Here is a 24,755-nt window from a genome sequence, read left to right as displayed (position 1 = left end):
CATCATATGCATTTCCTATCTGCTTGTATGCTTTGTCTACTTGTAATGGTTTGCCTAATTGAATAACATGCTTACTTGCTATCTGAATTATTTGCCATATATGCTACTACTTGTGCTTTACTTGCTTTGAACATTATCTGTGTTTTCTGCTGGGATTGAGGAGGTTCGGAAGGCGGTGGCGATGGGATCGCATGGAGGATCGGTTGGTGAAGGCTGTGGGACAGCGGTGTTTGGTTAGAATAGAAATCCCTTAAGATAGATAACCTGGTTTATTTAAGTCAAGTTGGTATATTATGCTTAAATGTTTTAGAATGCTTTAAGTTGAATCTTGTGATTGATATGAAGCTTAGGATTGCCTTTGGCATCCCGGGGTCTTATATCCTATATCACTGGGAACTGTTACCATACTGAGAACCGCCGGTTCTCATACCATATTGTTGTTGTGTTTTTCATATGCAGGTCGCAACCCACCTCGGTGAGTTGCTTTGGTTGGTGACAGGAGCGGAGAATCTTGGATCATTTTGGAGTTCTTTTTGGTTTATTTTGTTTATACATCTCTCCTTTTGTATTTTGTTTTGCCTAGAGGCATGTATTTGAGAGAACAAAACTTGTATAAGCTGTTTTCACTGTATGGTTTTATATATCAGTATATGGCTAGCCGGCTTAAACTCCGCGAGTCGTGACTAGTTCCCTATGATATTATATACTTATCTTTTGTTATATCTTCTCTGTTTCTTATGCCTTAAGCTAGTAGCTCCGTTAGTACGTTTGTGCTTCGAAATTCTGTTTTTGAGCTATATCTTTCATCGGGCTTCTAGTTTATATATATATATATATTATGTATGAGTTTAGAACTGTCGTAATCTCTGATTGACCTTGGCTTTACGACGCGAGGTAAGGCTTAGGCTAATTAGGGTGTTACAGCGTACGCACAAGTAGATTTTCGCTTCTATTGGGTGCGCACGCACAGCTGTGTGCGTGGGCACACATCAGGAAACCTGGTTCTGCTGTAACCTTTAAAATTTTAGTTTTTCACACCAACTTTCCGGCATCCATAACTTCCTCTACAAAATTCGGTTTTCCGCAAACTTTATATCAATTTCAAGCTTATAAAACACTCTTTAATTTAAGACAAACCTCATCATTATTCAAAATTTGTAGAGCAAGATATGGACTACCAAAGTTCATCAAAATTCACATTTTACCAAAAATACCCTAAACCCCATTTTTCACCAATTCTCATTCTCTACTCACAAAACCTACAAGTTTACAACACCACATTCATAATCCCTTGCTTATAAAACATGCATTTGTTAACATACCCATTCTCACCTCATCAACAATCATTTCAAGCTATCTTTAACCAATCCAATGAGCCAAAATCTCAACTTATTATTAGCATATATCACATGTATATACATTAACAACCCTTCACAAATACCATTCCATTTATGCAATATCAACCTTTCACACACAATATTCCATCACTCACATAACAACGCTTCAATAGCAAACACCAACCATAATCATCATTCTATATCAACACCAACACAACCCATTGATAAACCACTATTTTATGGTTTATCTTGTGTTTAATTGAGTGGTTTCACCAAGTCTTCACCCACTTATTCATACTAATTGCATGATTTTACATTTTCCTTCATAGTATTGTTTTATGGTTGAAAAATTGCTTCCCAACGATCTTTAATTTATATATTTTAATTCTCCTTTATACCATTCGATGCCGTGATCCGTGTGTTAAGTGTTTCAGGCTTTATAGGGCAGGAATGCCTTAGAGAATGGAGAGGAAGCTTGCAAAAATGGAAGGAACACAAGAAACTAAGGAGATGACCAGCGAACACTGACACGCGCGCATGGCTCACGCGAACGCGCGAAATGGAGAAAATCGCAGCGACGCGAACGCGTGCCTGACGCGTACGCGTGGATAGGAGTCTGCACGAATGACGCGAATGCGTGAACGATGCACTCGCGTGACAAGGAAAATCGCTGAATAACGTGAATGCGTGGACGACGCGTACGCGTGACCTGCGCGATCTACAGAATTAACAGAAAACGCTGAGGGCGATTTCGGGCCGCGTTTTAACCCAGTTTTCGGCCCAGAAACACAGAATAAAGCCATAGAATGTGCATAAACTCAACAAGTATCAACACACATTAAGATACATTCTTATTAGGATAGTTTTTAGTTTTTCTCTACATTCATAGTTAATTAGTTTTATGCTTTTGGATATTGAAGAAGTCATTACCTCCGTTGAAGATATCATTCTAGTTTGTTTACTCTGTCCCTTATTCTTCCATATCCTTATTTACTTTATTTAAGAGTTACAATTGGATTATTTTCATGAATTGTTAGTGGAGAGAATTACTTTTCCTTTTAATTAATTTTAAATCCTTATTTTATTTAATTTCATCATGTCTTCTTATATTTTTATGAGCGTTACATTCATGTCAATGGAGTAGATTCCATACTTGACATGGGGGTTGATTAAAAGGAGACACTTGAGTTGGAAGGCTTACGTGTTGATTAATCTGTACGTTGTTGGCTAGTTCTGTATTTACTAACGCTAGACCTTCTTAAGGGAGAGGACTAGGATTTGTGAATAAGGGTTAGCTTAATCACTTGACTTTCCTTTATTTAGTAAGGGTTAACTAAGTGAAAACAACCACCTCTTTAATACTGCACCTAAGAGATCCCAACAAGGATAGAACTTCCAGTTAATCATTCCCCCAGTCAAGGCTTTTTAATTAGAATATCAATAATTATTCTTAGTTTATTTTTATTGCTTCAATTTACAATTATTTGATTGTTCATTATTCAACTCTCAAAACTCTCAGAAAATTCCTAATTAATAAAATAGCATACTTTCTCGCAACTCGTTGGGAGACGACCTGGGATTCATACTCCCAGTATTTTTATTCTAAAATTTTTGTGACACCCTTTCTAAATTGGTGAGGTGAATTTTAGCTGGTTAAGAGCTATACTTGCAATGCTGCTCTCTTATTTGAAAATCTCTTAATTGGCCTAACTTCTGTCATGCACCACCCATCATAAGCAAGTCCAAGGGCATACAATTAATAGCCTCAATACCTCGTAAATCCAACATATGTTCATCAACAATTATACCAACAATAATGCAAAGCTACTCATTAAATGTCATTAACAAATTCAACTTATCCTAGGGTTCCTCTAACCTAAGTTTTCACAACACCGTAAATATTAAACGTGCAAAACTTAAACCATACCTTGGCCGATCACTTAATTCACCCAAGGCAGCCTCACAACTCAAAATTACAGCCCCTCCAAGCTCAATTAAAACAGCCCCCAAACCAAGCTTGATCACCAACAAGCCTCCATTTACTCCCAAGCCAATTCCAATGCTTATATACCCACTTAATCTACACCTAATACATATACATGCTCCAATTTCAGTTTTCCCATCATAAACACAAGATTGAGCTATGGTTAGGGTGTTCTTACCAAACCCATATACTCAATAGCTTGAGCCCACAAGTTCCGGAAGCTAACTTGAACCTAGAACACAAAAATTAGACAAGATTTACCACAGGTTTTCAAGTTTACCAAAGAAAGAGGGATAGAGATTCTAAACTCAATAGGAGGCTTACCAGAGAAATTTTTCGGATAGAAAGATAGAGCTCGACACGCTAAGCGCGTGGCCGTGAACGGTGCGGCGATCGGAGCCCAGATGGAGGATTATGGTAGTGAGAAGGAGAGGTGAGGGTTAGGTTTCTTCTCTTCTCCCCCTTGCTGTGTTTTTCATTGCTATGGTGAAATGGAGAAGATGAAGCTGCTGCTTCATTTATGTTATGGGCCCGATTGAACCCACGAGCCCGGTTTGGGCCTCAGTTCAACCGGTTCGGCCTTTCCGGTCCGATTTTGGGCCAAATTTTCAAAATTGGTATCAAAATTCTCGTTTCGACGAGCTCTATCTTATTTTGATATTAGTTTTGTATTTTTAGCTTTCCTAATAAAAATTCAATTTATTAACTAATAATTTATCAATTTTTTGTGGGGTTTACATCCTACCAACCTAATTAGGAATTTTGTCCTCAAAATTCAGATGGAGTTACCTGAAAAGAGGTATGGGTAGTCCTTCCGCATCTCTGATTCAAGCTCCCAGGTATGTTCTTCAATACCAGCCTGACTCCAAGCTACTTTCACTAAGGAAACCTCCTTTCCGCGTAGACGCTTAATGCTGGTATCATCAATCCTAACCGGAGTTACTGGAAGCGTCAGATCTTCTCTTACTTGGACTGATTCCAGTTCTAAGACATGGCTAGGATCAAAAGCGTATTTACGAAGCTGCGATACGTGGAACACGTCATGAAGGTTCGAAAGATGTGGTGGTAACGCGATCCTATACGCCACTGGTCTAATTCTCTTCAGGATTTCAAACAACCCAATGTAATGGGGACTTAACTTATTGGTTTTGATGGACCTCCCTATTCCAGTGGTCGGAGTAACCTTCAGGAAGACGTGCTCTCCTTCCTCAAATTCTAAAAGCTTCCGTCTTCGGTCAGCATAGCTCTTCTGACGGCTTTGAGCTTCAAGCATTCGAATCCGGATTCTTTTTATTTGCTCAGTGGTTTCACCTACCATTTTAGGTCCTATCAAACTCCTTTCTCCTACCTCATACCAACATAATGGAGACTGGCATTTTCTTCCATACAAAGCTTCATATGGAGCCATTCCAATACTTGCATGATAGCTATTGTTATACACAAATTCTACCAGAGGCATATATCAATCCCAGCTTGCCGGTTGATCCAAAACACAAGGTCTTAACATGTCTTCCAAGGTTTGGATTGTTCTTTCTGATTGGCCATCCGTCTGAGGATGATAGGCAGTGCTTAGACTTAATTGAGTGCCAAAAGCTCGCTGAAAAGCACCCCAGAACCGTGATGTAAAGCGAGGATCTCTATCCGATACAATGGTGGAAGGTACGCCATGTAACCTCACAATATCCTTTATATATAAGCGCGCCAAGTCCTCCATAGAACAACTTATCCGAATAGGCAGAAAATGAGCTGATTTCGTCAGTCGGTCTATAACTACCCAAATAACATCACAACCTGTCTGAGTCCTTGGTAAGCCCAACACAAAATCCATAGCAATACTCTCTCATTTCCATTGTGGAATTTCTAAAGGTTGAAGGGTCCCTGCTGGCCTTTGGTGTTCAATCTTAACTTTCTGACAAGTTAGGAATTTAGAAACATGTAACGCCACATCATATTTCATTCCTGGCCACCAGAACATCGTCTTTAAGTCTTGGTACATCTTAGTGCTTCCAGGATGAATGGAGAACCCGCTCTTGTGAGCTTCCTTCAATATGCTCTATCGCAAATCCCTGACATCTGGCACAATTATCCGGCCCTTGAACCTCCACAACCCATCTTTATCTTCTGACATTCTCCATTGCTTGCCTTTCTCAATTGCCGGCAAAATCTTATACAATTCTTGGTCATTCTGATGAGCCTTTATCAATTCGGCCTTGAAATCGCTTGAAATCTGTAACTGGCTTAGGCATAAAATCCCAAACTCCTCTCTGATTCCCAGTTTCAATCTTTGGAAGGCTCTCAACAATTCTTCCTCTCTTAGCATCATCCAAGCAGCACATAGGGATTTCCTACTTAAGGCATCCACCACAACATTCGCCTTTCCCGGATGGTAGTTTAGCTCGAAGTCATAATTCTTCAGGAGTTCCATCCACCTCCTCTGACGCATATTCAATTCTTTTTGCTCAAACATGTACTTTAGACTCTTATGGTCCGAGAAGACTTAAAATTTCACTCCATAGAGATAATGTCTCCAAATCTTCAAGGCAAAGACAATGGCTGCAAGTTCCAAATCATGAGTTGGATAGTTTCTTTCATGTGGCCTTAACTGACGTGAGGCATAAGCTACAACCTTATGATGCTGCATCAATACGCATCCTAAACCTTTCAAGGATGCATCACAGTACACCTTGAATGGTTCTCTCGGCTCAGGCAACACTAATACAGGGGCGGTAGTCAGTCTCTGCTTTAAGGCAAGGAAGCTCTCCTCGCACTCGGGAGTCCATTCAAAAGGGACATCCTTCCTGGTTAGCTTGGTCAAGGGCAAAGCGAGCTGTGAAAACCCTTTGATAAACCTTCGATAATAACCCTCCAAGCCTAAGAAACTCCTGATTTCCGTCACTGAAGTTGGCTGCTCCCAATTCATCATCGCCTCAACCTTAGCAGGATCCATTGCTATTCCTTGCTTACTCACTACATGACCAAGAAATTTTACTTCAGACTTCCAAAACTCACACTTGGATAGCTTGGCATATAGCTTCCTATCCTTCAGAATTTGTAGCACTGTTTGCAAGTGTTCTGCATGTTCATCCTCTGTCTTAGAATAGATAAGAATGTCGTCAATAAACACAACAACAAACTTATCCAAATATGGATGGAAAATTCTGTTCATGTAATCCATGAATATCGCCGGAGCATTAGTTAGTCCAAAGAACATCACGGTATATTCATAGTGACCATAGCGCGTTCTGAAGGCAGTTTTAGGGATATCCTCATCTCTGACCCTTATTTGGTGGTATCTGGATCGTAGATTGATGAGCAGATAATTTATATGCTTTTTGGCATTATTTTTAGTATGTTTTTAGTATATTTTAATTAGTTTTTATTATATTTTTATTAGTTTTTAAATAAAAGTCACTCTTCTGGACTTTACTATGAGTTTATGTGTTTCTCTATGATTTCAGGTATTTTCTGAAATTGAGGGACCTGAGCAAAAATCTGATTCAGAGGCTGAAAAAGGACTGCAGATGCTGTTGGATTCTGACCTCCCTGCACTCAAAGTGGATTTTCTGGAGCTACAGAAGCCCAAATGGCGCGCTCTCAATTGCGTTGGAAAGTAGACATCCTGGGCTTTCCAGAATTCCAGCAATATATAACAGTCCATACTTTGCCCGAGATTTGATAGCCCAAACAGGCATTCCAAGTCAGCTCAAGAATTCTGGCGTTTAACTCCAAAACTAGCACAAAAGCTGGAGTTAAACGGCCAAACTGGCACAAAAGTTGGCGTTTAACTCCAAGAAAAGTCTCTACACAAAAATGCTTCAATGCTCAGCTCAAGCACACACCAAGTGGGCCCGGAAGAAGATTTCTACATTAATTACTGATTTCTATAAACCCTAGGCTACTAGTTCTCTATAAATAGGACCTTTTGCTATTGTATTTTCATACTTTTGATATACTTTATCATACTTTTCACACAATTGATCACGTTTTGGGAGGCTGGCCTCGGCCATTCCTAGACCTTGTTCTTATGTATTTTCAACGGTGGAGTTTCTACACACCATAGATTAAGGTGTGGAGCTCTGCTATTCTTCATGAATTAATACAAAGTACTATTATTTTTCTATTCAACTCAAGTCTATTTCTTCTCCCAGATATTCATTCGTTCTTCAACTTGATGAATGTGATGATTCGTGACACTCATCATCATTCTCACCTATGAACATGTGCCTGACAACCACCTCTGTTCTAGTAGCAATGGCTTGAATGCGTATCTCTTGGGTTTCTGATCTAAGATTGGAACCTTCGTGGTATAGGCTAGAATTAATGGCAGCCATTCCTGAGATCCGGAAAGTCTAAACCTTATCTGTGGTATTCCAGGTAGGATCTGGGAAGGGGTGACTGTGACGAGCTTCAAACTCGTGAGTGTGGGGCGTGTGACAGACACAAAAGGATCAATGGATCCTATTCCGACATGATCAAGAACCGACAGCTGATTAGCCGATGTTGTGACAGAGCATCAGAACCATTTTCACTGAGAGGACGGGATGTAGCCATTGACAACGGTGATGCCCAACATAAAGCTTGCCATGGAAAGGAGTATGAATGATTGGAAGAAGGCAATAGGAAAGCAGAGGTTCAAGGGGAACAAAGCATCTTCATACGCTTATCTGAAATTCACCAATGAATTACATAAGTATCTCTATCTTTATTTTATGTTTATTTTCATCACCTTAAACTCCATAACCATTTGAATCCGCCTGACTGAGATTTACAAGATGACCATAGCTTGCTTCAAGCCGACAATCTCCGTGGGATCGACCCTTACTCACGTAAGGTTTATTACTTGGACGACCCAGTGCACTTGCTGGTTAGTTGTGCAGAATTGTGACAAAGTGTGATTCACGTTTGAGAGCTCCAAGTCTTTGGCGCCATTGTTGATGATCACAATTTCGTGCACCATAGATCAATCTTAGAGAACACACCGGCTCCTTGTAACTAGTCCATCAGGTCATCAATCCTTGGCAACGGGTATTTATTCTTCACTGTAACCTTATTCAGCTGCCTATGGTCAACACATAAGCGCATGCTTCCATCTTTCTTTTTCACTAGTAATACCGGTGCACCCTACGGAGATACACTTGGTCGGATAAAATTCTTACTCAACAGATCCTCCAGTTGAGACTTCAATTCGGCCATTTCTAGAGGCGACATCCTGTAAGGAGCACTCGAGATTGGTCCGACCCCAGGTACTAAATCAATAGCAAACTCAACTTCCCGTTTTGGTGGAAATTCATCAATATCATCAGGGAACACCTCCAGAAACTCACACACAACTGGGATTTGTTCCAGGTTCTGATCATCACCCGCAGCTAACAGCAATATCCCCTGACATTCAGCCCCAGAACAGTTCACCATCATGGAATTCAAGTAGTAGTTATTCACTACAACCGGCCCTTCAGTGCCTTCAGGCATGAAATACACTATTTTTGCCAAGAAATCTAGTAGAACGCGGTTCTTGGATAACTAGTCTAATCCCAAAATGAGATCAAGACCAATCATCAGTAAACAAATTAAGTTATGCACGAAATCGCGCCCTTGTACTCGAATCATCAGCCTTCTCAAATGCAATAAAAGTATGTGAAGCTCCAGAATCAAATAAAGCATTCAAAGTTTTACCTGCCATCTCACATTTACCTTGGATCAATGGCTCTGACCCTTCAGTGCCTATAGAAGAAGTGGTGTATACCCTTCCTGGTTGTTGCACCCTGCCTGTCTCATACCCCTTCTTCTCGGGGCAACTACTAGCCAAGTGTCCCGGCTGCCCACAGAAGTAACAGACTCCAATCCCAAACTTGCATGGTCCTGAGTGATACTTTCCACATCTGTGGCAACTCATATCCTGCTGTGGCTGCTTCCCCTGTCTCCTTCCCTGATTAGCACTAGTATTAGGCCTCCTGGAGCTGCCTTGCCCCTGATTGTTCTGAGGGACAAAGCCACCGTACTTGAACTGTCTGCCTCTGGGTGCAAAGTTCCTCCCTGTGGTCCTCTGGAATGGCATCCTCAAACTCCCTTTTTCTGCTGCGGCCCTTCTGCCACAATCCTCCGCCACCCTGCTCCTATTCACCAACTCAGAAAACACCCGAATATGCATAGGCACCACATAGCTCTGAATGTCACTCCTAAGGCCCTGATAAACCACTATTTTATGGTTTATCTTGTGTTTAATTGAGTGGTTTTTATCAAGTCTTCACCCACTTATTCATATGATTTGCAAGATTTTATAATCCCTTCCTAGTATTATTTTATGATTGAAAACTTGCTTCCTAGAGATCTTTAATTAGTATATTTTAATTCTCCTTTATACCATTCGATGCCGTGATCCGTGTGTTAAGTGTTTCAGGCTTTATAGGGCAGGAATGGCTTAGAAAATGGAGAGGAAGCTTGCAATAATGGAAGGAACACAAGAAACCAAGGAGATGACTAGCAAGTACCGACACGCACGCATGGCTCACGCGAGTGCGCGGAATGGAGAAAATTGCAGCGACGCGTGCGCGTGCCTGACGCGAACGTGTAACACCCTACCACACAGAGCCTTACGCTTAAGTCGTAAAGCAGAGGTAGCAAGGTATTACGACCTCTAAAAATTAAAATACATACTTATAATAGTAGAAAGAAGATAACAGACTAGGAGCCTTGAAAAATGGGTAAAACAAAATCGCAAAATGAAAAGCGCCACGCTCCGGAAACGGAACAACTTGCGTGTGAGGCAAACTATAACTATAAAACGTAAGACAATAAAAGTAGGAATCGAAAGCCATAGGTACAAAATAACAAGCTCCTAACTCAGTCTGCGAAGTCAAGGTTGGCCGGAGAATATTTACATATATATATATATATATATATATATACATATCCAAAACCCAAGATGTACATAAACAAAATCCTGCCTCTCCATAAATCTCTAAGAGGATCAAAAAGAATAAATTATGTGGAGAGAAAGCTAAGTACGTGTATATACATCACTGCACAACAAAATAACATAGTAACCACTTTGCTTCAGGTGTCCAGACGCCTAATGAGATACCTTTCGACCTGCATATGAAAAACAACAACATAGTATGGAATGAGAACTGGAGGTTCTCAGTATGGTAAAGGTGCCCACATAGTTAATATAAAAGGTCTCGGGAAAGCCAGAGGCATTCCTAGAACTCCGACACTCAAAATCATTCTTAAATAAAATAAACTAAACCAAAAGTTAGGTAAGTTATCTAAGGTATTCTAGTTCTGAATCTAACTTTAACTTAATACTTCACTTTCTGTCACCTCAAATCCTCTGAATCACTGGTGGAACAACCCTCTCCCCTCACACCTTCGTCAAGAGGGATTTCTCAAAAAACATACACATACAGTTCAAGCAAGGAAAACACAGATAGAGAAGCATTTACAGCAAGTAGAACAAGTAGCGGATAAGCAGAATTAAACAGTTAAACAAACCAAAACAATGCACACTCAAGCAAACAAACAAATGCATATGATGTATGCCTGTCCTATGGCTGATGAGTCTCATCTGTCGGTTATACAGCCAACCCGATATGTCCTGGTAGTTAACCATTAGACAGTCCCTCTGTGCGCGCATCCCCAAGCTCAATAATATTCCATGGAGTTAAACTCTAAGCTCAAATATAATATTCCATGGAGTCACACTCCAAGTTCAATAACATAGTATTCCATGGAGTTAAACTCCAAGCTCAATAGTATAGTATTCCATAGAGTCGAACTCCAAGCTCAATAATATTCCATGGAGTCAAACTCCAAGCTCAAATATAATATTCAATATTCATATATATATGCATGCCCATGGGGGAACCCGGGGAGTTAAAGTGCCCGGTCACATCTTGCGACAGAGGGTCAACAAATAGTCTCAAATACACAAGCCACATAATAATCTCTTTCCCTTTTAAAATAATACCTCAAATCAAAACTCCAATTCTTATAGAAATTTTGGCAATACCTCCTCTAAGACTCAAATTTCTGCCGCCCTTCAAGGGTCCCAACTATCAAATCAAACACCTCTCAGTCCTTCAAATCACTTCCAGTAACAAATTATTTCAAAATCAAACAAATACCAATATTAAATCTTTTTCCAAAATCAACCAACCTCAACAGCAAATTATTGACAACAGCTAAACCACACATTTTATACCATATACACAATCCATCAATTATTCTTTCAATTCATTCCTATCTTACGGTCTTCTAGCCTAAGTTTTCACGTGACATTAAACATTAACTACGAGAAACCAAAACCATACCTTCGTATGAAATCAAAATATTCAAAGCTCCGGAGAAGCTTTCTGAGTGAGCTATCGAAGAAGAAAACGTCCAGAATCGTCTGTGCCTCCTAAAACTCCCGTTGGCCAAACCCAAAGGAAAGAGAAGTTATGTCACTGTCAACTTCCACTAATAAAAAATGGTTCCAATGTGTAGAGGAGAAGGTTACGAATACTCTTACCGGATTAGATTTTTTATTGGAGTTACGGATTTCAAGAAATCGAAGCCGGAAGTTCGGAAGAGTTTACGTCGATCACTGATAAACCCATATTTCATGAGTACTTTTGTGCTTAATTTGAGTGATTTATACAATCCTTCACCTACTTATTCACATTAATTGCATGGTTTTACTTTTCCTTCCTTATTATGTGATGTAAATGAAAAACATGTTTCCTAAGCTTTAAAATCAATTAATTTAATTACCTTTATTTCCATTCAATGCCGTGATTAGTGTGTTGAGTAGTTTCAGATTTTCTAAGGCAGAATGACTTAAAGGACGGAAAAGAAAACATACAAAAATAGAAGAAGAAAGCAAAACGGAGCTTTAAGGAAATTGGTATCCACGCGATCGCATGGATAACGCGATCGCGTGCCAAGCATGAATTAGCAGCGACGCGGCCGCATGACTGACGCGGTCGCATGACTGACGCGACCGCGTGACAAGGAAAAGCTCCAAATGACGCGACCGCGTGACCCACGCGGACGCGTGACAGAGGCCACGTATCAGAATTTACAGAATACGCCCCCAGCAAATTCTGAAGCCCTTTTTGGCCCAGATCCAAGTACAGACAGCATAGACCATAGGTTATAAAGTGTGAGAATGCACCCATTCAAGAGAGAGCTCGCATATTTTTACTTTTCAATTATTTAGATTTAGTTGAGAGGGAGATCTTCTCTCTCTCTTTTAGGATTTAGGATTTCTTCTTGTTTTAAGAGTAACTCTGGATCCCAGGTTTAATGTTCTTTTATTTTAGTTTTACTTTTATTTATTTATTCCAACATTTGAATTGATTATTATAATTTGATCTATGAATTATTCCATGTCACAGATTGTTCTTTGAATTAATGATAATTGAGAAATTTTCAGTTTATGATTGTTCTCTTTGATTTAAGTTACCATTGCTTCCCATCTAAGGATATTTTTATTATTCTATCAATTTTACTTTTTCCCCTTTTGGTTCTGGTTAAGGATTCAGTAACTCAACAGTTATTAAACTCAACATAATTGATAATCATTATCTTGCTAATTGAGCTGAACTTAAGTAATCCCAACCTTTTCTTAGGAAATAAATAGGATTCAAAGGCCAGATTAATTAGTCCATTGACTTTTCTTTGCCCTAGTAGAGGTTGACCAAGTGGAGTCTAGATTCAACCTTCATTATAGTTGAGAGAGATAACTACATTGGACCTCCAACTTCTCTTACCTTGCCAAAAGTTTACAGTTATTATTTATTTTTAATTGCCATTTAATTCACTCGTCATTTAAATTACTTGCTTCCCACTTTCTAAACCCCGATTACAACCTTTATAACCAATAATAAGAACACACTTCCTCGCAGTTCCTTGAGAAGACGACCCGAGGTTTGAATACTCGGTTAACAATTTTTAAGGGGTTTGTTACTTGTGACACCCAAAACGTTTGTATGAAAGGACTTTTGAAGGTTTAGAAACTATACTTGCAACGAGGATTTATCCGCAAATTTCTAGACCACGCAAAAGTTCTCTCGTCAAAATGGCGCCGTTGCCGGGGAACTGCTAACGTGTTCCTTATTATTGGTTATTGTAAATATTTTTCTTTTGCTTGTTTATTTATTTTTGTTTTTCCTTTTTATCTTTATTTGCTACTATGAACTCTCACCCCTCTCGCTTTGAGTTTGGTTCTAATATTGTTAAAGGAAATAGAAGTTATAGCAGGAATGTGCATCAAGGTCAGACCAATCAAGGATGGATGGAACCAAGAGGATCTAATCAACCCTTTTGGCAGCAACACCCTCCGAGATATCCTGGACAAAGACCATTCTACCGTGCATACCCAGCTGAAAGACATGGTGGACAACCTTGTAACTACCAACAAGCCCCACCCCGTGCATATGAACCATCCTTTCAACATAACCCCGAACCACCACACTCACAAGCTTTTCTTCACCATTCGCCATCATATGATCCTTCCTTACCCCAATACCAATCCAATCGTTTCCAATCATCACCACTTTCCTTTGTATCATGTCCAAGTCCAGCAAACCGCGAAGCAGAGGATCGCCTAAAAGAAACAGTAATTAAATTTCAAAAAACCATTCAACAACTGGAGCAAGCACTAATTCAATGGGCCACTAGGCGCTCAAATATACAAGGATCAACCACAGCTCCGTGTGGACAGCCCGATGAAGAGCGTAGCATGAAAGAAATACTAGAGACTCCAGTGGACAAGACAGAGAATAAATTCGTACTAGAACAAGTGGAAGAAGCTGTCATTGTTCAAGAAGAAGAGTTGGTTGAAGATCTAGGAGATGCTGAACTTCCTTGGGAATCCAGAATTGAGGAAAACTCCGTCCAAGATGCTACAGTTGATGCTAAGGAGGATATCGTACAATCTCTAAGGCAAGTCGTTTACGAAGAATCAGACGAAATAATCCAAGAAGCAAATTTCCTTGATGATGATAGTCACAAGTCTAGTTCTCCTAATGATGAACTTGCATCCGTAAGTGAATTCTCTGAAATCGAAGAATTTTCTCCAAGTGAATATGAAGATGATGCGGAGGTAGATTTCTCTCAACCTCCAATCTATGACTCGAGTGATGAGGAAGACATAGAAGACTTTGACCAGGATACAGATACAATTGAAGATCTTTGCAAGGAAGTGGAAGAATTCACAGAAGAGCACAAGAAAATGGAACTTGCAGAACCACCAAAAACACCTATCCCAAGGCCATTACCACCTAATACAAGCTTCAAGTGGGTACAATCCTTAACTTATAATTTTACTTATTCACTTGAATATGGTTTGCTTGAAACAGATGGCCAGCTTAGAGCTCTTTGCAGCTTTAAGAGTAAGAGGGAATTGGCTCGTACTCAGAGCTGGTGCACCAGGTTCAATAAGGTTCCACGCTTCACCTCGAAGTACACGGATTGGTATCATGCTCAATTGCATGGATCACATAGAATGTTTGGTCACCACGGTGAGATTCTACTTTTTAACCCGCCCGAATGGAAACTTATAAATCAAAACTGAGGCGGATCTAAAAACACAGCTTGGGATCATGGATTATATTCTGACATTCGTCATCCCGGGAGGCTGAATATCGGTTTGAAGCTGCTTAGAAGCTTTACATGCCTAGTTTGGGACCCCGGAGGCTATCGGCATTCCAAGCACTGGTGGAGATTTTTAGACGAATTTAAACATAAGCCACCATAACAGGATACTCCTCCAATGTCCAACTTAAGGACTTTAACTAAAAGTGCTAGGTGGGAGACAACCCACCATGGTATGGTCGCTTCTTTTTCAATTTATTTCTTGTTAATTGCCTTCATTTTTTTCTTTTTCATTTTAATTTATTAAACCTGGAATCATGCATAGCATTCATGTTAATCATTGCATTCTGCATTTTTCATGCATTAAAAAAAAAGGGTTGCACGACGCGACCGCATGCCCCATGCGATCGCGTCATATCGCGAAAAACACCACCCATGCGACCGCGTGACCCACGCGGCCGCGTGATATATATATCGGCGTAAGGATCCAACGAACAGAAAGTTGGGCTGGAATCGTGCGGCTCTTGTGCGTTTTGCACAAATTGGCCCACGCGATCGCATGCCCCATGCGATCGCGTCACTTACCCAATACCAACCCCACGCGACCGCGTGAGTGACGCGATCGCGTCGCATGGATTGCATATCACCCCAAAAGGAGACAAAGAGTTGCGCTGAAACGGCGCTGGAGTCGTGCGTTTAGCACGAGTTCCAGCGACGCGATCGCGCGACCCACGTGATCGCGTCACCCCTCTTTCCCCTCTCTCATGCGATCGCACGACCCACGCAATCGCATCCCCCCCATTTTCACCCCAACCACGCGACCGCGTGCCCCACGCGGCCGCGTGGATTCGAAAATATAACCCCCCAGCCCGCGAACCTTATCAGTCGCGCAGTCCCCCACCCCAACCCTCTTCTCCCTCTCTGCCTCCTCTCCCTCCAACCACCACCCAGCCACCGCCGGCCAGCCACCACGCCACCACCCCGACGCCGCCGCCGCCCAGACGCCGCCACCGCAGCCCCCTCCCCTCCTTTCTTCTTCCTTCTTCCTCTCTCCTCCCCTCTCCACCACAACCACCTCCGCGAGCACCGCCCAGCCACCGCCGGCCATCCAGCCGCGCCCCCTCTCCGCCACCCACCCCTTTCAGCCAGCAACACCCACCGCCCTCCCTTCCCCTATCCTCTTCCTCTCTCACTAACCCTAATACCTCCCTCCGCCACTGCCCCCTCAGCCGCCACCGCGACGCCGTGCACTACCACCGCGCCGGACACCGCCGCAGCCACCTTCTTCCCTGTTCCACCCCTTCCGCTTACCAGGTTCCGCAACACGCAATCCTTTTTATCCGTTCGTCACTTTTCTGTATTTTTTATTCCGTCTATGTTCATGATTAGGATAGCTAGACTTGCATGTTGTAGTGGATTTTTATGTTGTTAGGTAGCTTAGGCTATGGTTAGTGGATCTAGGTCTGTTTACTTGCACTGTTCTTACTTCTGTTTTATCCTATGTGCAAATCTGTTGCTGCTATAATCATGATTCATATGTTGCTTTCTTGTATGTTGCTGCTGTTTACATTGAGTTTTTATGTTTATTTTATATCTCTGTACATGCAGCTTGATTTTTTTTAATTCATATGAACTGATATAATTGCTGTTTATTTTCCGGGACAATCCAATTTTAGTCGGAATGCTGCCCAAATTTTTTTTGAAAATTGTTTTCATTCTTGTTTTGGCTTGGCAACTCTGTTTTACTCTGCTTCCCCCAAACCATTTCATGAATGCTACGGCCACTTTCTTATCCTCTTTGATTTCCTGGTTCATAACCTGCAATTGTGATTCACTGATTCCAATTTCTGATTTCTTTATTTCTATTCGAATCAGCATCACCCTGTTTTCTTTATTCGATTATGAGTACTTCTATTCTTACCTGTGAATCCTTGTTATATGGAATTTTTTTTATGCCACTTACTTTCCTAACTCACTAATTTTAATTTACTAATTTCTTTTTACCATACTAACCCTCTTGATCTCTTTTCTGATTACTTTCACTTCCTCTAACTTTCTCACTATGGCATATTGATTTTTTTCTCTCTCCATTTAACATTAATTCAATCACATTTCAATTACTCATTTTCCTTATTCTATTTCTCCCTTACCGCTTTGGGTTTCCTTTGTTTAAATTGCCTATTTGCTTTTCTATTTTATCCATTTCCTAGTTTTCTGTTTTTCAGGATGTCTGCCTCACAAAGGAAAGGCAAAGGCAAGGCTACTGGCAAGCGCAAGAGAGGAGATTCCTCCCAGTCCATCATTGCTCTAATGCACGATTCCTCATGGCGGGAGAAGAACTTCACACAGCAGGAAAAAGCTGACCAGCTGCTCCCTTCGACTGATCCTATAAAATTTGCAAACCGGTACTGTGAGCTGAAGTACCCAACTTTTGCAAACTCCAGAAATCTATACCTGGAACGTACCTTGAAGATTCCAGAAGCCCTCCAGCAATACACCACTGAGCAAATCAAGCAAAGGGGCTGGTTCTTTCTGGAGAGACCACTGACAGAGGTCAATGCATCTTGGGTCTGGAAATTCTATTGCAACTACTACCTTACTACCCTAGATGCAGTGAACCTGAGGGGAAAGCAAATTCTAATCACTGAGGAGGCCATAGAGACCATTCTCCAGCTCCCAGCCAAGTCCGATCAGCCAGATGGTTATGCACAGGCTGAGGAGGACATGGGCCAGATGCGGTTTGATTGGCATGCTGTGAAGGCACGGATAGCTCTCGACCCTGCTGTTCCTTGGGAGATGGCTCAGGACACCACTATGCCTAGAGGGATCAAGAGAGTGTACTTGAATGATGAGGCTTAGCTATGGCATCAGATCTTGAGCAACTACGTGATGCCGAGTACTCATGAGACTGAGATTCCGGCTGCCATGATCACCCTCCTCTGGTGTGTGCTGGAGGGTAAGGACCTGTACTTGCCTCGTTTTATCCGGCATTTTATGGCCAGGGTCCACGTCTGAGGCACCCTCCCCTTTCCTTATCTGGTTACACGGCTAGGCCGTCAGGCTGATGTGCCTTGGGAGGATGCCGATGAGCAACCACCAGCAGCGGACTGCAGGAAGATCATCCCTCACAGCAGGAACTTCCTTGCTTTGGGCTACAGACCACCATCTGTCACTGCTACTGATGAGACAGCCCCTCCGTCTGCTGGACCCTCTTCATCCACAGCTGCTCCAGCTGCCCCTGCTGCCACCACTGCACCTCCACCCGCCTCTGAGCCGGTTTATTGCCTCGTGCACCGTCTATTCCGCCAGCTTGATCAGATGGAGTGCTGTAATAGCCGCCGGTATGAGAGATTGGAGCACCGCAGCAGGCGACGCTATTCCCATCTGAAGCTGATGATCAGACAGGGCGCCGACATCCCCTCCGAGCCCGACACACCATCAGAGCCATCAGAGGAGGAGGAGGATGAGCACGAGGAGGAGCCTCATCCCCAGGCGGAGACTCATCAGCAGGCAGGCACAGAGCACGCTACACCACAGTAGGAGGCCCCACATCAGCTTGAGGCTGCAGATCCAGAGATCCCGATCTAGTCAGTCCCCCCTCTACAGCAGCCAGACTCTCAGCCCACCACCGCCACAGAGACCCCAGCTACCATCCCTACCAGTAATGACACTCCTTCACACCCGGCTTGATTGAGCATCGGGGACGATGCTTTATTTTAAGTGTGGGGAGGTCGCCATCTCTGGCGTTTATTTTGGTGAACTACTACATGCTTTTTCTTTTATTTTGGATATTTTTCTGTATTTTTCTCTTTTTCTTTTATTGTTATTTTCTAAGTACTTATACATTGCTACTTGTGTATTTTACTCTATTTTTTGCATTTTGCAAATTTTGTTCATATTTTAGTTATTTAGTTCATTTTAGTTATTTAATTTAGTTTGCAATTCTAACTTATTAGTGGATCAATTAGTATAGTTTACCCTTTTTACATAAGATAGCTTAGTTATAGCTTAGTTTAAATTGACAAATATAAAAAAGAGCAAGCTAGGAACTTGAACATAATAGATTTAGATCCATAAAACCTTGTATATATAGCATTACATGATGTAGTTAAACTGACAACATTTCATCAAGGAGAAACATTAAAACTTCAAAGGCTACCCTAAATTACTTTTTAAGAGAATAATGAGAATTTTTAACTAAACCTGCATGACATACATAAGTGATAAATGATTTTTCAGCTAGAGAACACATAGCCTGTGAGTTTTGAGCTTAACTGTATGGTTACATTCAAACCATAATTTTTATTTCTGTGTGTTCCAACCTTCTTTCTTATTCTGATGTTCTTTACTTTGTTTTAGTCTATATGTCCGATTATAGAATATAGGTACATCTCAAAATAATGACTGAGGCCATCATTTGATTTTAGCTCACTTACCCCAAATTAGCCTACCTTTTACATCACCTTTGTTAGCCCCCTTTGAGCTTTTAAAAAAAACCCCTTATTCTATTTTAACCAAATTACTAGCCTTAAGCAGAAAAACAAAAGAAAACCCCAAGTGAATCCTTGGTTAGCTTAAGATAGAAAATTATAAATAGAGTAAAATATGAGAAACTTATTGGGAACATAGTTGATAAAGACAAAAGGTAGAAAATTTAAAAAGAATAAAGCAACTCAAAATTTTGGGGAGCAGGCTCATGAAAATTCAAATTAATTAAAAAAATTACCATGTGTATTCAAAAAAAAAAAGAGAAAAAGTTAGTTTTCAAGCATGTAAATAAGGGGATACAAAAAGAACTCCCCAATGCAAAATAAAAAGCAATGCACATGGGATAAAAAAACAAGAATTGAAACATGAGCATGTGACATCAAAAGCGAGAAAATAGGGAGAATAGGTAAAGAAGCATTGTTTTACTAAGTATGTATGTTAGGTGAGATCTTAGTCTAATTAAGGATTCACTTATTAGCTCACTTAGCCTTATACATATATCCTTACCCTTTGCCTTGGCCCCATTACAACCTTAATTAAAGACCTCATGAGTTTTGGTATAACTATGTTCTATAATTGTTGATTGGTTAGACGAAAAACAAGGTTATAGAAAGGAAGAATAAAAAGAAAAATAGAGTGGTTAACCCAATAAACACTGAGTGATTAGAGAGAAAACACAAAATCCAGTGAGGGTTCAAAAGCTCATTAACATTTATCTCTGATTGTCTTGCAAGTTTTTCTCTCATCTCATTTGCAAAAAGTGCTTTATTATTTGAGGGTTAGCTATATATGTATATATATCTCCTTGAGAATGTGAAATAATTTGACTACATGTAGGCTTTATATATGAGTGGATGAATTAGAATTGCATGACTCATTAGGTAGATGCATTTAGCATAGGTTGCATTTCATAACATTCCATCACTTTAACCTTAATTATTTACCTTGGATTTAGCATGAGGACATGCTAGTGTTTAAGTGTGGGGAGGTGATAAACCCATATTTCATGAGTTCTTTTGTGCTTAATTTGAGTGATTTATACAATCCTTCACCTACTTATTCACATTAATTGCATGGTTTTACTTTCCCTTCCTTATTATGTGATGTAAATGAAAAACATGTTTCCTAAGCTTTAAAATCAATTAATTTAATTACCTTTATTTCCATTCGATGCCGTGATTAGTGTGTTGAGTAGTTTCAGATTTTCTAAGGCAGAATGACTTAAAGGACGGAAAAGGAAACATACAAAAATGGAAGAAGAAAGCAAAACGGAGCTTTAAGGAAATTGGTATCCACGTGATCGCATGGATGATGCGATCGCGTGCCAAGCACGAATCAGCAGCGACGCGGCCGCATGACTGACGCGACCGCGTGACAAGGAAAAGCTCCAAATGACGCGACCGTGTGACCCACGCGGACGCGTGACAGAGGCCACGTATCAGAATTTACAGAATATGCCCCCAGCGAATTCTGAAGCCCTTGTTGGCCCAGATCCAAGTACAGACAGCATAGACCAGAGGTTATAAAGTGTGGGAATGCACCCATTCAAGAGAGAGCTCGCATATTTTTACTTTTCAATGATTTAGATTTAGTTGAGAGGGAGATCTTCTCTCTCTCTTTTAGGATTTAGGATTTCTTCTTGTTTTAAGAGTAACTCTGGATCCCAGGTTTAATGTTCTTTTATTTTAGTTTTACTTTTATTTATTTATTCCAACATTTGAATTGATTATTATAATTTGATCTATGAATTATTCCATGTCACAGATTGTTCTTTGAATTAATGATAATTGAGGAATTTTCAGTTTATGATTGTTCTCTTTGATTTAAATTACCATTGCTTCCCATCTAAGGATATTTTTATTATTCTATCAATTTTACTTTTTCCCCTTTTGGTTCTGGTTAAAGATTCAGTAACTCAACAGTTATTAAACTCAACATAATTGATAATCATTATCTTGCTAATTGAGCTGAACTTAAGTAATCCCAACCTTTTCTTAGGAAATAAATAGGATTCAAAGGCCAGATTAATTAGTCCATTGACTTTCCTTTGCCCTAGTAAAGGTTGACCAAGTGGAGTCTAGATTCAACCTTCATTATAGTTGAGAGAGATAACTACGTTGGACCTCCAACTTCTCTTACCTTACCAAAAGTTTACAGTTATTATTTATTTTTAATTGCCATTTAATTCACTCGTCATTTAAATTACTTGCTTCCCACTTTCTAAACCCCGATTACAACCTTTATAACCAATAATAAGAACACACTTCCTCGCAGTTCCTTGAGAAGACGACCCGAGGTTTGAATACTCGGTTAACAATTTTTAAGGGGTTTGTTACTTGTGACACCCAAAACGTTTGTATGAAAGGACTTTTGAAGGTTTAGAAACTATACTTACAACGAGGATTTATCCGCAAATTTCTAGACCACGCAAAAGTTCTCTCGTCAATCACGCTCTTCTCTCTCGCCATTTTCTTTCCTCTTTTCCTCTCGCATACGCTAATCATATATATATGTATGTTAAATACGCCGCCTTGGCTTTCTTTATAATATATATGGCTTACGATATATATATATATATATATATATATATGAAAAAAAGCTATGCATAGACTCATGGGGATGCACGTCGGGGGACAGTCCAATGGTTTAGCAAACCAGACTTGTCGGGTTGGCTGTATAACCGACCGATGAGCTCATTAGTCATAGGACAGGCATGCATCATATGCACTTGTATGCTTTTCTTGGGTTTGAATTTGTTTTAGTTTGCCTAATAGTTAAACTGTTCTTAACTGCTACCTGAACTATTTCCTATAACTGCTACCTAAACTTGTGCTTTCCTTGTCTGTTTTGCCTGTGTTTGACCTGGTGTGCTACTTTTGAGAATGAGCTTTGGTGATGAATTGATTATTGTGTTGATTGATTGCGTGGTTGGTTTCTGATTAAAATTTTCTTATAAGAAAAGAAAGGTTTCGGATTTCTGAAAGATTAAACATTGTTTCTTTGAAAAGATTTTTAATGATTAGTTATTGATTTTTAAAAGATTCATAAGGCAATGATAATCACTGGGCTTGAAAATAGTTTTCTTATTAAATATCTTCTTATGACAATTCTGAAACTCCGTGGTGAGACCGTGTGGTTAGGTTTTCACCCCCCTACAACTTTACCTTTTCAGGAATTGGATGAAGGAGCATTATGAAAAGTTATACTGCATTTTGGTTTATATGATATTGTATTAATTAGATAATTTTTCTTCCCTCGTCTTTGTTATTACAATTTTGTAAGAGGGATAGGAGTTATATGTTTTATATGTATATTACATTATAAGCTATTATGTAAGAAGTCCGGTATATGAATCTATGCCTGTTTGTTTTTTTTTAAAATAAAGCATTTATTTCCGGCTTAAAAAGAAATCAGCGATGCGGTGTCGAGTCAAAGGCTCCTATTTTAATATTAAGTATATAAAGTCGTCGTAACACTTCTTGCTATCAGAGTAGCGCAGCCGGAAGCATGACATTCTGATAGTGAGGGTGTTATATAAAACCTCCTCAAAAATTTCTTGTTTGAGTCCAATTTGCTTGATATTTAGGGCTTTCTTGCAAACCTTCTTGATTCGCATAGTTGGACTGTACTATTGTTTGCATATGCTGCCTGATTCAGCTCAGTTTTTCTGAACCTCTCCAATATGCTTCATTAGCAAAAAGCACTACCTCTAGTTCTCCAACTGTGATTCCATGCGGTCTTGTTAGCAGTGAGGTGAGCAAAGGTGCATATTCTTCAGTCAAGCTATGGAGCAGAGCATTGACATGATCACTCTCACTCACTGTCTCTCCTACTGACACTAATGCACCAATTGTGCCTTTTATCGACAACACATACTCATTTACTAACAGACCTATGTGAGTAGTGCTCAATTTGTTCCTTAATTGCATGATTCTAGCTTTGATTTGTGAAGCGAAATGAGTCTCTAACCTGTTCCAGATCTGATAGGTAAACATGCAGCCAACCATTCGAGTAATGTAGGGTTTTGTCATTGAAGCAAGAAGCCAAGACTTGAGTAAAGCATCTTGCCTTTTCCACCGTTGAAATTCTGGACTAACACCTCCATTTTCAAGAAACTGCAGCGGGATTCCAATTCCAGTGATGTGATTCAATAGATCATTACCTTCAATCATTGCCTCTACTTGATCCTTCCATTGCAGAAAACTATCACTGTCCAGCTTCATGTAGATGGGATTTGCAACAAATCCAGGTGCGCTCGCCGTTTGTGCTGAGCTATGAGTGTTCCCTTAAGCTGCCATGGCGTTGATCTCGTTTTCCATTGGAACCTAGCTCTGATACCATGAAAGGTATAAGAAACTAGTGAATGAGAGTGAAGAAGTTGAGAAAGACAGAGAGAACTCAGAGAAAGAGGGGGTGCGTGTTATTGCATCTTCGAAGTGAAAACTCAGTCTCACAATTGTACTACACTATTTATAGACATACATAGAAGCTTTTGGAGTATGTGAAACTATCTGTGCCAACTCAGCAAACTTAAACTAACTCTGTAACAAACTAACAAACTAAACAGCTTAATGAAGACTAACTAACTCCACTCTCCTCCTTTACTCTATCAAGTACTTTCGACTTTCAAGCACACATTTGACTATCTTCAAACTAATAATTTCAAGAATACTATTATAGATGATGTGAAGAGACGAAATGAACTATGAATGAAAATTTATATTCACAACAACTGTAAAACCCAGAACTTTTGAAAAAGGGCTACCATGAACAAATTTCAAATTCAGTATTTTTGTAGCTTTAATTTCAAAGATTCTTCATTAAAGAAAATTAAAGCAAGTTTTGATTTATTGAATTTGAAATAAGTTATAGTTATTATCCAATTTTACAATTATTGGATTATTTTCTATATTCAAATTATAAAGTTGGTAGTTGTGAAATAATAAAGATTTCCTATATGATTTGGACTAGATAAGTAATATTTCAAATATTAATACTGCTATTTTGGAAATTGAAGAAATTAAGTATATTATTTCTAATTATTTGATTTGGACCTTTTATTGAAAGTAATTTGTAAAATGGATGAGCAAATAGTATTTTTATATATACAATTAGTGTTGGATTTAATTTGGTTTTCAATTATTATATTATCCCTATTTTTAAGTGAAATTACTAAAATGCCCTTAACCCTAATTTTCAAAATAATGAAAACCCTAATTCCCAACCCAGCCGTCATATCCTATCTGTTTCCCTTCCTTCTCTCAGTAATGCAACACACACAGCAGCAACAGCTGCAACACGATGCAGAGGAAAGAAATGGGTAGGAGGAAAACGGGAAAGAGGAGAGGGGAGAGGGGAGGAGCGGCGCC

General features: G+C 39.9%; 1 protein-coding gene across 1 annotated transcript; it reads right to left on the bottom strand.

Annotated features, from left to right (window-relative positions):
* Positions 1-4,096: 4,096 nt before the first annotated feature.
* On the bottom strand, positions 4,097-4,639 carry LOC148546495 (uncharacterized). Its single transcript, XM_088499225.1, has 2 exons — positions 4,517-4,639; positions 4,097-4,420 (listed from the first exon to the last, which is right to left on the bottom strand). The coding sequence occupies exons 1-2, from the start codon at positions 4,637-4,639 to the stop codon at positions 4,097-4,099; spliced, it is 447 nt and encodes a 148-aa protein (XP_088355351.1).
* Positions 4,640-24,755: the final 20,116 nt, after the last annotated feature.

Source organism: Arachis ipaensis, chromosome B9 (assembly GCF_059453495.1).
Source record: "Arachis ipaensis isolate K30076 ecotype BB chromosome B9, ASM5945349v1, whole genome shotgun sequence".
NCBI classification, from domain to species: domain Eukaryota; kingdom Viridiplantae; phylum Streptophyta; class Magnoliopsida; order Fabales; family Fabaceae; genus Arachis; species Arachis ipaensis.
Note: the sequence above shows the minus strand (reverse complement) of the source record. Positions and strands in the feature narration are given on the sequence as shown.